The sequence below is a fragment of the Ixodes scapularis genome, unplaced genomic scaffold (genome assembly GCF_016920785.2).
Source record: "Ixodes scapularis isolate PalLabHiFi unplaced genomic scaffold, ASM1692078v2 PGA_scaffold1__304_contigs__length_218370807, whole genome shotgun sequence".
Taxonomy (NCBI): domain Eukaryota; kingdom Metazoa; phylum Arthropoda; class Arachnida; order Ixodida; family Ixodidae; genus Ixodes; species Ixodes scapularis.
Window position 1 is genome coordinate 13,301,963 of NW_024609846.1, and position 13,436 is coordinate 13,315,398.

General features: G+C 40.4%; 1 protein-coding gene across 1 annotated transcript; it reads left to right on the forward strand.

The window, feature by feature from the left end:
* The first annotated feature begins 6,140 nt into the window (after positions 1–6,140).
* LOC8033200 lies at positions 6,141–13,234 on the forward strand. Its single transcript, XM_002402991.3, has 4 exons — positions 6,141–6,186; positions 7,449–7,483; positions 9,889–9,993; positions 13,072–13,234. Exons 1-4 carry the CDS (start codon positions 6,141–6,143, stop codon positions 13,159–13,161), a joined length of 276 nt encoding a protein of 91 aa, XP_002403035.3. The 3' UTR covers positions 13,162–13,234.
* The last annotated feature ends 202 nt before the right edge of the window (positions 13,235–13,436 follow it).

Genomic DNA, 13,436 nt, shown 5'->3' on the forward strand with positions numbered 1-13,436 from the left:
AGCGTTAGCGGCGAGCTGGCGGTGTGTCGGTAGGTTTAACCACATGGTATTACTACGCTGATGGCGCCGATGCCACCGGCATATTTTATGAATCGGCGCCTCTCATCACCGAGATAGCCTTTGACACATCGCAGCTCCGCAAAATTCAACTAGATATGTTGCGCTACCATGACCGCATGGGACTGGTGCCTTACGCCGGTACGCCTGCTCGAAAGTGCGGCGAGTCTTCCAGCGTAAATTCCAGTTCCTGGTCAGAATCGAAAAACAAGGAGGGGCGACCCCAATGTACGGATTGTTCCGAGCATACAAGGATGACCTTAGACCTGGGGTTCCTCCAACTGATGAGTCCACACCAAGGACTTCAACGGGGTTCCTCAAGTGGCAAGCCATGAAACTGCCGCGGTTTCTTTTTAAGCTCCGGAACTGCAGAAACGAATTCGGGCACTTGCAACAAGCGCGTTAGCTACGACTGCGTCCGTTTGGAAGAAAGGGGCCGGAACCTCTCTGGCGCTGCGCGTACACACTCCTGCATCCAGTCTGCAACACACGCAGCAGGTTGTCAGCACGACGGCTGCTTTTCCGCCGCCGTTAGCAGTTTCCGCGGTACCTCTAAAAAGAAGGGGACGCGCTGCAACTCACTGGCGTTGAAAAATATTAACACTTTTCTATTGGCTCAAGCTTTATAAATTTTTATTGCGTCAGGATAAGGTCGCAGGGAGGATTGGATGAAAAACAAAAAGAAAAAGATGCAGTAGGCCACCTTTGACGATCGCGGCTTTAACACACGACTTTACCGATCGTACAAATCTCGCCACCCGCCTTTTCTACGATTGCAAAAAACGATGTATACTTTGCATCAATATAGTAATGTGTAAACATAAATTCGTGATCACATAGACGTTGCGAGATTTCAAGAATGCTAACACTAACGACTTTTCTCTGGTGATGGAAACACGTTAAAAATCGCATCCTTCATACATGCCTTTAAATACAGTACGCACCAGTAATACCTTGAACTTGAGCATACGGATGGAATGCTCAAAATTAGAAATCCAGGCGATGTTCGAGGACACAAATGATAAAGAAAGCACCACTATACTTGAAGTATACAAAGACGACGGCACGAACATTTCGACTTTCTAGATGTATCTCCTTCTAGGATATTGGGGTTATCATCGCGACAAACGACGATAATTTAGTCAAAGATATCGCTCTATGTGGAACGACGTGGTACCACCACGTCGACCATGTCGCGACGATCACCACCGACGCCATATTTTTCAGCTGATAGCAGGAACCACGACCGCCATGCAACGCGCGTGGCGAAGCTCTCCTCACTCCTCAGTAGACGACGCCCGCGGGTTAACAGCGCAGGCGCAGTCTGATATCTCTCTTGCTTCGTTTACCACACGATAGATGACACATGGCTCCGAGCATTACAAATTTCGTCGATTTCCGCCACATCGCAAATTATGCTAAAAAAATTTGGATCAAAATATTCTTGAACAAAAATGTTGAGAAACATTCGTCGGCTATTTGTTTATGATCAAAGTACTGGTGAGGTAGGCTCACATCCAATAGGCGACATGGATTTGGCTGGCGTGCTGGTCACTTTAAAATATGGCTGTCTTCTCATGGTCCCTTTAAAATATGACGGTTTTTTCGGAGGGACGTATGTGCTCTAGTAAAGTCCTCCAAGTGTGTTCAAAGTCGAACACCACAGAAGCACACAGTAGTAGTTATTTACCAAGATGCGGTTTGTTGTGTTGAATGAAATGCCGGTTATGTCACCGCGTTATCTGAGTGTGGTTACCAGTAATTGTCTTTGCTCGACAGCCCTTTTAAGTGCGTATATTATTTCTTAAATTCTTCATTTTTTCAAGTGTCATGTTCTATTCAATGGTCATGTTCTTTTCGTATAACAGGTTATTTATTGGACTGTTAACTTAGCAGTATATTGGACGCTGGTGAGCCGAAGAGAGAGACCAGCTGTTTGATTTAGAACTTGTAATTAATATGGAGGCAATATGGACACATTTATAACTACATATTTCTGTACCCCAAATGAAGTAGGTATTAAACAGTTTGTTCTTTGATCAACGTAGAAATATAGGTGTGAACTTAAATGGCGAGAATGTGATTAACATGTTGCAAGAGTAGGGCTAAGCAATCGATTGATTAACCTTCCTGTTATTTTACTAATATTTTTAATCACTATCTATAATTTAACCTAGATCAATTGAGTTCTCAGTAAGGACAGGTCGGGAGAACAAAACAACAGTAAACGTCTGAGCCGGCTTGCTAGAAACCGCGTCTCAGTTGAGAGTGTGGAAAGAAAGCACTGCCAAAGCGGGACTGAAACTGCGTTTCAAGACTTTCGTTAACTCAGTCTCAGCTAAGACTCTGATCTAAGCAAGCCGGGCCAGGGCCGGCTTGCTTGATTTGGCGTGTTTTCTTAAACTGTGAAAGAAAGCCTGCCAAGCCTTGGGCACGCGAGCGCTTGACATTCAGCTTCCCGTGCCACTCCCCTCGTGCGCTCGCTTCTGCAGTGCTTCTTTTTTCACGGACGCTGAGTCTAGCAAGCCGACCCAGGTGTCTTACCTGCGCCTCTACTTATTTTGGAGGGCAGTACTGTTGTCTCCTAGGCTTGTTTCCAAAATTTGGTTGATCCGACTCCAAAGTAAAGGTTTCGTACCGTGGCGTTTCAAAACCTACTCCCGCTTACTCGATGATGTCAGAACTCACGTTCCAGAAGCGGGTTGTTTACTATGGAGTAATTACTCACGCTACTCTCGTCGATCGGGGGGCAACGTTGCATTAAATCCAGTAAATACGTCACGATATCTCTTTGACGTTTGCTTTCTGTGCCGACAGCCATCAAAGCTTGCTTGCTCCGTTGACTTTGATGGCGGACGTTCGAAATACCAAAGAACGAGGCGCCGCCATTTATGTGTGGTTATCGCGATTTGCTGTTTTCAACGCAGGAATTGACTGCATCACATCCAGACCGTGCACCTTCTCCGGGAAGGTACAAGTGTGTTTGAAACATCGTCTGCTAAAGACGCCGGCTCTCGGCGCCGTATGCTCTTTCCTTGACGGCAGTTGGCATCCTCGACCGCTTGCGCCACCTCTTGTCTCCCGTGCGAAATTGCGCAGTATTGTTTGAAGACCGTTGGCTTCGCTGTGTTTCCATAGGAGCTAAGCCTTTTTCTCTCTTTACTTTTTCCTCAAGTAAGTTCGTTCATTGCAAATTTTACACAAAAAAAAAAAGCGCCATCTCTGGGCAACGCTTCACAAAGTCGTAGCGCGATAGGTTAAGAAACCGAATTTCGCGGTCGATTTAAAGAGCGTGGCCGCTACTTGGGACACCCAGTATATATGTATGTATGTATATATATATATATATATATATATATATATATATATATATATATATATATATATATATATATATATATATATATATATATATTGTCACGAATTAAGGCGACGAGAAAGCAAAGAGTAAACTGAAAATAAAGGTTTAATGGGCGAACTTGTGCCAACCAAAAATAAGTAACGAAAGCGCGTCGAGGCAGTAGAAAAGCAGGCGGCGATTCGGCGGCGAATCAGAGAGCGCGAGCGAGACTGAGACTGACTCGACAAGGTCGCGGGCAGCTGCTTATCTACCCTGCGTCACTATCTCGAAAGTTCGGCAAAGAAGGTTCGAGCGTCGCGCGCTTGGGGCGAAGATGAGCTGGCACTTTCGAGAATAACAAAGCAGAAGGAAAGTTACGTCTGCTGCGAGAATGACCGGGAATCTTCTAGAAGACCGTGACCATGCGCGCGGCAATATATATATATATACAGATGAGTGAACCGTATGGTAATCCAATGAATCAAGAATGAAAGTTTTACGTACCCGCCGAAAGACAAAATAAACGGCGGAGCCATTTTTTAAAGCAAATTTGTAAGATAAAGAAAAACACCTGGTATATATATATATATATATTTATATGCAAGGTGCTTCATAAAAGGCTTGTGTCGTTTTGGTCCTGGACCAGGGGCCTATTTAGGAAACTTATTGAAGTCCGGGATAATCAAATTGTTAAATGTTTTTGCGTAATTAATTTTTTAATATTATGTTTAAGGGCGTGGTTTCAATTAGAAAATTACTCAGCATCATCGAAAAACACTATATCAGCAAATTCCGGAACGATGGAAGGCACCCGAAGCATTTTACGGCTTTCTGAAAAACCGCAGCAATTCGTCGGGTTTTTAAGTTTCGGTTTGCAATCGGAGCGCATCTCGGTCCCGACGGCACCGCGCCACGTGGAGAAATAGTGCAACAAGCCTCTGCAGCGTTGCGCGAGGACAGGGCAGCAGGGGTTAGTTGCACTATTTATATAAATATATATGTTTTTCTCTTGTTTTTTTTTTTGTGTGTGTGTGTTTTTAGTGCACCTGGCACACATTGTAACGGCATAAACTTTTTTTTTCCCTGCGATGCGTAGATTTCGCCGGAGCGAGTTGTCTCGCCTTTGCGGGAACACCCTGTATCATTAAATAAGAAAAAAGAAAGTTTGAAAATTAAATCTAAAAGAAAGCATGTAGGCCTTTCTGAGATTTTATGCTTCGAGAGAAACTGAACCGATTAATCGATCAGTTAATTAAAGGGCGACGAATAATGAAGCTATACTTTATTTTGACATTAATAACTGACAAAGGTAAGGGAGAACTAAAAGTGACTGACGATAAAAAAGGTAAAGGAATATTACATATTACAGTGGTATGTTGTGTCCTAGTTGGAACTGGTAGAGATGGGGCCTCTGAAACCCTTCATCTAAATTCAGGACCCCGCTTGCATTTCTTTCAGAACACTGTGACCAGCCCCCTGCATGGGATCTCATCAAGTTCCGGCCTGGTTCACAGCTTGCAGTGATGAATCCTGGTACTTATTTTTGTTTTCCTTCTTCTTCCATTGAAATTCTGAATAAAATGTACTTACGGTACAATTTGCATTGCAGACGTTTATATTGCCCTGCATGCAGTATTGACTTAGGTCTTTTCACAGTGAATGTGAGTTGTCCACTGCAGCTTTCTTTTCAGATTTATTTATAATGTTCTACTAAACACTATAAATACATCCGAATAGAAAGCTGCACTCCCGAAAATGACTGCCGAAAATAGCCTAGCACGCGGAGAAAATCAAATGTCAAAATTCTAATTGCCAAAGCATACGGTTGGGAACCAATATTGGATAAGCCAACGATTAAACCAATATGCCAATATTGGTTGTAAGACCCACAACCAACAGTGATCCGATGATAGCTTAGGTACTGGTTAAATTGAGACCCAACCTTGGCTTAAATGCTCGTTAAATGGCGGTCCAACGATAGATGAAATTATGGTCCAATGTGAGTTTAAATATTCTTTTAATCATGGACCAGCATGGCATTAGTGAATGGTCCAACATTGGATCATTTAGCGCTTTCAAGAAAACTAACCTTAGGCCAATACTGGAGCCATTTTTTGCTAGTGGTGTGCCGATGTCGGTTCAACAATGGTTTGCTGTTTTGGAGATCTACTTTCAACGATACAATAATTTAAAAACAAACGGCACCCGCTGTTTCACCGACTCGAGTTTAAAACCATGACACACATGACAAGAAAGAAATTTAACAAAACGAGCTGTGATGTGCATTTTCGCTTTCGCTGGCTTGGGAGATTTTTCTATGCATTTATGTTCGTCTAGTTTAGAACGTAGATCGATGGTTGTTTATGGGTACGAAATTGAAAAAAAAAATATAGTCATGTTGAGATTCTTACTAACAAGAAAAATATAAACAAAATAGCTACTGCCGAGCTTCTACGTAAATAGAAGGTTATGAGTGAGCAACTTACATGGAAAAGGGCGACTTTTACGCAAGCAGAAACTATCCCCAAACACCATAAGGTCTGGTTTGCGAGAAGAAAGAAAAATGGCGGTTCCCAAAAAACAAAAATCTAGCTCAACGGAAACGAAATTATGAACCATGACACAAAAGGTCACGATGTGTTTGCTTCGTGATCTTTACCATAAACTCAACAAAAGGCAGACACTGAGTATATATAGAAAGGTTTGAAAACCCGAACCACTAGCTTTTGTGGTTACAGCGACCATGCGTTTCAGCTGCATTTTGGGCCTTCTAGCAATGTGCCTCATTGGTAAGATTTATATCCCCCAATCATGTAGCGCTGTGATGAGTTCATTAGATTATGGCTATATATTTCTATATCAATGTTTTGTTATAAATTTATATTTTTTTATATTTGTGCTAATTGCCCAGGCTATTAACATAAAAAGAAAATGTTCCCGAATTTTATGATATCACAATTTCAAATAACATCCTAGAATAATGACAAGCCTAGCAGACCCTACAGTTTTTATTGTTGAATCACTTATTGCTGTTGAATACATTATGTAGCTAGAAAATGGTTAAATATAAAGTTGACTACTTCCAGAAAAGTGGTCCCGTAGCTCAAGGCCACAACAAAATATACATTTTAGATCATTCACCGTTATACTGTATTTTTTATTTACTTTACTGCTGTAAGTAACATAAAAATAAATTTAGACTTCTTAGAGTTATGTATATTAATTAGGGGAAGAAGCTATTGGAGTCATTAATTATTTGCAATGTGTATTTTTCTATCATCTCGCATAAAGGCAACCGATCAATTATTTTTGATGGCATTTTGCTCTACCTAATGTGTATGGTAATTGTAATTATGGAACGCAATGTTAAAAACACCAATACGCTCAAAATTATGTTTTACGAAGTTACTTATATTTAGTAAGTTTCATTAATATTGTTTGCATTTGGGATTGGCGGGTGTTGTCACCGACTAGACAGCACAGTTATGGCAGCTCTTGCGGGGGTCCCAAAAACTGTGACGCATATCTTATGTGTTGCGTGCGCCGGAATGAGATCTAACGAAGAAGACACTACCCTATCACACTTTTGTTCTGAACCCACTGCCTGGAATATTTTTTGAGTTATCAGGATATTATAAATGTAGCATTGCTCGAGCGAAGCAGGTTGTTGCGAGTCCTACGAGTTTTATGAACTCTCCGCTGCCAGTCAGGTGGCGGCATTAGCCGATAAACGGTCCAATATCAAATCGAGCAAATTAGCCAAATCAGCAACATCCTACGTCTTTTAAGTTGCCACTGAATAAAGGCTATAGCAACTTACTTCACTGACCAGTGGTAATTTTACCTCAAATGCAGCCACGCGTGCGTTACGTCTGAAGGGCACAATGACTATCTTCTACCGGTGACATCGACTTCCGGCACCCCTGATGAAATCTTCTGAATGATTCTTAATTCAACTAAAATTCCCGAAGTTCTAAATCTACTATAAAAACTTGGACGACTGGTCGAGTTAATACTTTTGCGCAATCTTTACGATATCTTTTTGTTGCAGTTCAGGCAGCTGAACCGAATTGCACAAGGACATGGGTAAGACCTTGTGTCACATAAGTTCCCCTTTATCTCATGAAACTTCTAATTTAATCTAAAATGGCGATCGATGCACTCAAGTTCGTTCATGCCTGGGGAAAAGAAATGCATAGCAAAAAAAAAAAAAAGAGTTAAACGGAGAGAACTCAGGAATCGCCCTAGTAAAAAAATTCATTTGTATAAGAAATTTCTTGTGTCCAATAAACACATATGAATCATACAAGATATAAAAGAACATATAAGAACCATATAAGAATTATATGAGAACTATATAAGAATTATATAAGATATATAAGAACCCCATAAGAAACGTATAAGAAACTTCTCACTAGTTTCTTATATGGTGCTTGTATGTTCTCATATATCTTATATAGTTCTTATATAGCTCTTATATGGTTCTTATACGGTTCTGATATGTTCTTATATATCTTGTATGATTCATATGTGTTTATTGGACACAAAAATTTCTCATACAAATGAGAATTTTCAATAGGGCGTCCTCAAGTATGTCGGCCACTTTGTGAAAAATTATGGCATGAGTGATATAAACTCGTTTTTATTAATGCATTAGCATTAGTACCAACATGGCAGCAAAAAGCTGGCGCCCTCCGTCTGCGGACAACACCGTGGAAAGGGAAGCGCGCCGCATACAGAGGAGGAGAATACTGAGGGACAAAGGCGGGAGGGAGGTGACGTCACGGGGCGGAAGCCAATACGCGCGCGGGAAACCGGGAAACCGCGAAAGCAGCGCAGGCAGCGGATGCCGCTGCTAAGCGTGCAAGGCGGGCGAACGAGACAGAGGAGTGGAAGCAGCGGTTAGTTCGGTTGGAAATAATGCAACGCAAGAAGCGGAAACCCAACGCAGGTCTGCGTGCGACAGAAGCCGAAAAAAAAATTAAAGGTAGATCCATTGGTGAATCCTTAGGGAATGTGTTAGCATGACCCGTGGGAAACGCTAACACTGACCCCGTAATGAAGCCAAAAAGAGGCAGCAAAAAATAGAGGAAGCAAAATATAAAGCCAAAAGGGAAAGCCAAAATAGAAGAGTGAAGGAGTCAGAGTTAGCGTTTCTCAAAGGGGAACGTGTGTGACGTTTCCCGAAAGTCATGCTAACGCATTGCTTAACAATCCACCGATAAACGTTTTTTTTTTTTTTTTTTTTTTTTTTTTTTTAGCAAGAAACATGTACTTGACGTCTTAGCATCATATTAAAGTATATACTCAGGGTAACACGTAGCTAAAAAAACAGTGTTAAACTAGCAGTGAACAAGGAGGCAGCTGGACGGATTTTGGTCGCTCTTTTTTTTTAAATCCTTTTATTGTGGCGTCGCTTGACCGCTACAAACTAAGTAAATTTTGTTCAGTAACTTTCTAACCAGTAAAAATGAACATATTTTTCAAATTACAAATTTGCTAAGCCTCAAAAAAACACTACATTAGTAATTTTAGAATGCTTTGAGCGCGTGGGATGAGCAGTAGTACAATTACCACTCGTGTAACACCAAAAGGCTGGCAGTTAGAAAACACTGATCAGAGACGAATAAACCGCGCAAGTGTGTTATCGCACAGGTAGCCTTGTTCCTGCTACACGAGTGGTAACTTCACCGCTCCTTGGTGTTTCTCACCTATTCCAAGTCTTTCTAAAATTGATTAATTTTGTGGTTTTTGATTTCACTCAGCAAGTTTAATATTAATAAAATATGTTTACTTTGACAAACAAAAATGAGCATATATTAGTCAGTTATTCCGGCTTTGAGGAATATTCCCTTCACTATGTCCCCTGGCTGTAAAATTCACCTGCACAAACCGCTTTATTGTAGCTTTCGCAGCTTTTTTTCAACAAATCTATGGAGCCTAAATACACCCTCCTAACCATTTTATACCCAGAATTATATGTAATTTTATTTCATTCTATACTCTAACTATCTGAGAAAGACTTGTTTAGAGCGACATTTTTCTCTTCCTTCTGTTGATGAGGCACAACGAAACCCGCACTTGCCTGAGAAGAAAAGATGGATATATGGATAAAATAACTGCCCTCTTTTACTGATAAAGTCGAGGAACCCACTGCCAATTTACGGCTTGTTCCGTTACAGTTTAATATTCGTTCATTTAAGGAATTATTAATATGGTTCATATGCTCATTAGAATATCCGTACACATTACACTGTGTTCTATTATTTAGATTCCGTTTAAATACCTTAATGCAATCTGCTCTTTGAAAGTGACTCATGGAGTTGGCTGTTCGACATGTTATTAAACACTACTATAATTTTGATTTAACTCAAAATTCGTGATCGGATATATATATGAGGCAGTTTCAAGTTACATTGTTTTCGGAGTTTAAAAAGGTTTGACAAATTAAATATAATGTATTTTTGCCTCCTTCGTCAATTTCCTTTCAGCCAGTACTTCGGCAATGCCTTTTTAAGTGCCAACATGGACGTTGGGGGTTCCGCTCTATTCCGGGCTTTACCCTCGAGCCTAAGCCGGACGGAACGCCTTGCAGGGTGGGTATAATTTCAGCGATATAAAACCGCCGAATACACTGCCAGTATATTATGAAACGGCTCTGACTAATCATAAAACACAAAATCATGAAACATATTTTTGCTGGAGTGCCAGTTTCTGCATTGAAATAGCTCCCCCTAGGTCACTGACATGTTGAGGATGCAAGAGAGCTGCACCTACTCTTAGTGCAAGCTTATTAGATTCGATAACGCCTCGGCGTTTCATGAGCCTCGAGCATGCACCCGCAGCCAACGAAATGGCGGAAGGCAACAAGCGCGCGCTAGAGGCAGGGCATTCGAGAGGGACGGCCTGCCGTTCTCATCTTTTATTTTAATAACAAAACCTTTGAGTTCACTTGCTGATTTTTATAGAAATACATGTAACACAATAGCGTCTCTTGCGGTCAACGTCTTTAGGAAGCGCGAATATAATTTTGATATGTGAACCTTTCACAAAACCACAGCTAAGCAATCAGAGTAGTCATACTGCCTTCTGCATATAAATGTTCATTTATTCGGACCTGCGCTTAGTGAATTCCAAGTGGTTTTGTTTTGCGTATGATTTCAAAAATCAAAGGAACAATATCGAAAAAAACTTTTTTTTAAATCCTCGCAATCGTTTTCGGCAAACTTGCAGCATCTTGGACACTCCGGGTGGCCTCGTTGAGCTGCAAAAACAGTCACCGTTTTAGAGAATCGGGAACCAGTTTTAGCAGACGCTGGCACGAGCCATAGGAAACTTAAATAGCGATTGAAAACAGCTATGTTCACTAGCAGCCTAAAAAACACGGGGCATGTTGACTCCCGATCCACTTACTGCTGCTTCGAAGTCAATTAGATTGCGGTTTTAGCTCACGAGAACCTTGACGAAAGAGTCCCAAAGCAAGAACTGCGAACAAAGTAAGCCACGCCCTGAGTTTCTTAAACTGTCAGTGACGATACCTGTCAGCATCGTTCACGCTCGTTGTACTGGCTGAGAATGTAATCGCGTTGGGATGTTCTTGAGTCAGTATCAAGGATAGATAAGATGGTTCTCACCAAAAAGAAGCTTTTCCAAGTTAAAGCCCTATAAAATTTTTAGGTTTAAGTATGGGACAATGGGGACGCTGCGTCAATGAGAGAATGCGTGAACATGCCCTTTCCCTGCAGTAAACGACAAAAGGTCACTTATACGTACACTGCAGAGACTGCATGTGTCACCCAGTCGTCAAAGATACCATAATCATTGGCAGGGGGCGCACAAAAGTGCAAAGAGGTGCTGGATTCGCATGCAATAGAAAAAGCTGGCTCGGATCACTGCGTCAGCCAGCCTTCGGTTTATCTTCACAAAAAAATAGATAGATTTTACAGATGCCTGGTGAGCGACACGCAATTGGTTGTTACGGCGTTGGTTGGCTGTGTGGTGTTTTCTTGTTTGAGCCGTTTTTAATAAAACTTAAGTTGATAGTCAGCGCTTGCCCTGTGCTCTACTCTCGCTGTCCTCGTCTTTTTTGCGCGCTGTTCCCAATTTCTTAAGTATAGCTTTCGAACTGAGAATACAAATCACCTACCTGTTAATTGGATTTGACGAATATAAACTAGTAAATAACAAAAAAAATTACACGTAATATGCACCGTATAATTAAGTCTATCGGACATAATGGAAGTGTGATCCGTTCCTTGTTGTCTTTCTTGCCTCTGCGTTCCGTCAGGAAAATGTTGTCGCGCTTTTGTTTTTTTTTCAAATTACTGCAAACGCATGACAAACGAACGTATCAAAATGGATACGTTCGTGTGGGTAATCCCGTCCTCTCTAATCAAGAGGCGCTAATCAATCCCCTGCTTTCCCAAACTGATATCGGAACTACCTTGAATCCTACGACAGCAACTATTTCAGAATTAATGAACATCTAGAATGGCAGGAAATAAATAAATCATGACTATTTTTCTGATGGATGCCGTAGTAGATTAACTGAGAGCGTGAAGTGCACAAAATTTACTATTACAATAACCTGAAATTAAACAATTTGGTCTGCCACTGTTTCGTATCACATCAACCAATAAAAGGTCTAACATTTAGTCAATCTTAGAAGTTTTGTCAAGTCAGTGTTTCAGTAAAAAGTTGTTTCAGAGATGGCTTCGTCCAATAGCAAGTTTCTATCTCGAGTACTAATAATAATCCTCCATCGCCTAGCATTTTCCGACTTTTCCCGCAGGTCTTGTTTCAATTCTGTATGTTGCATGTTAGAAATCGGGAGCTTAGATTAACGAAATTCTTAGATATTATTATTTCTTAAACATCGGCAAATTATCAATACTCGCCGGTAATTAATCATTGAACATTCAAGAATTCGATCCCCGTGACAGTAACATTCCTCTCTATTGAATTTGGGCACTCTTTAAAAAGCATAAGAGAGCGATATTTTTTTATTCTTTAGTGATAATCAGTACGTGAAGTTACGAGACTATCCTTGAGGGTACACTGCCTCATGTACGAAATTGCGTGATTTCAGAGTTCTTTTATTCTTTTATTGGAGGAGTTTTAGATTAGTAAAACGAGCTCCAAGCAAGAGAAAATGTGATAGATCACATAATTCGAAAGCGTGTGTAAACCGTAACTTAAACATCTGTAAATCTATTTTGTCGACGCGGAAAAAAAATTTAACGTAGTGTGTATATCAATGAAAACTTCAAAAGATGCAGTGTTATTTAATCATGCAAACACGTTGTAAAACAATAATTAGTTCATAACATTTTATTTAAAAAAGTGATTGTTTAGGTTATATTATAATGCCAAACATGTTGTATTTTGCAATATGAAGTTTATAGATGGTATTAAAATTATACTTTTATTGTGATTTCTCTTCCCCAGGGAGTTTTGGGCTTATTAAACGTAGTGTGTATATCAATGAAAACTTCAAAAGATGCAGTGTTATTTAATCATGCTAACACGTTGTAAAACAATAATTAGTTCATAACATTTTGTTTAAAAAAGTGATTGTATAGGTTTCATTATAATGCCAAACATGGTGTATTTTGCAATATGAAGTTTATAGATGGTATTAAAATTATACTTTTATTGTGATTTCTCTTCCCCAGAGAGTTTTGGGCTTTTTTGGAGGAGTATGCAAGAATGGAAGATGTGTAAAGCCGACAGCTAACATGACTGGCCCAAGCCTTCCTGAATAAACACGCATTACTGCGGAAAGCATTCAAGGTGGTTCCGAGAAGTGGCCCCAGTGTCTTCTCATAAATATTTGTTTAAAACGTTCTACAAATATGTTGCATTGTATAACTAACAAAATACTAAATTTATGTTTGATATTGGGGAAATAAAATAAAGTAGAAATGGACAACTGCATGTCTAATTAACGCTTCTGACCTGGCTGTTGTTCGAAACATTAAAATGTACGTACCTAGAATGCGTTCCAATATAATGATAGAAGTGGGACATTACTTGATGA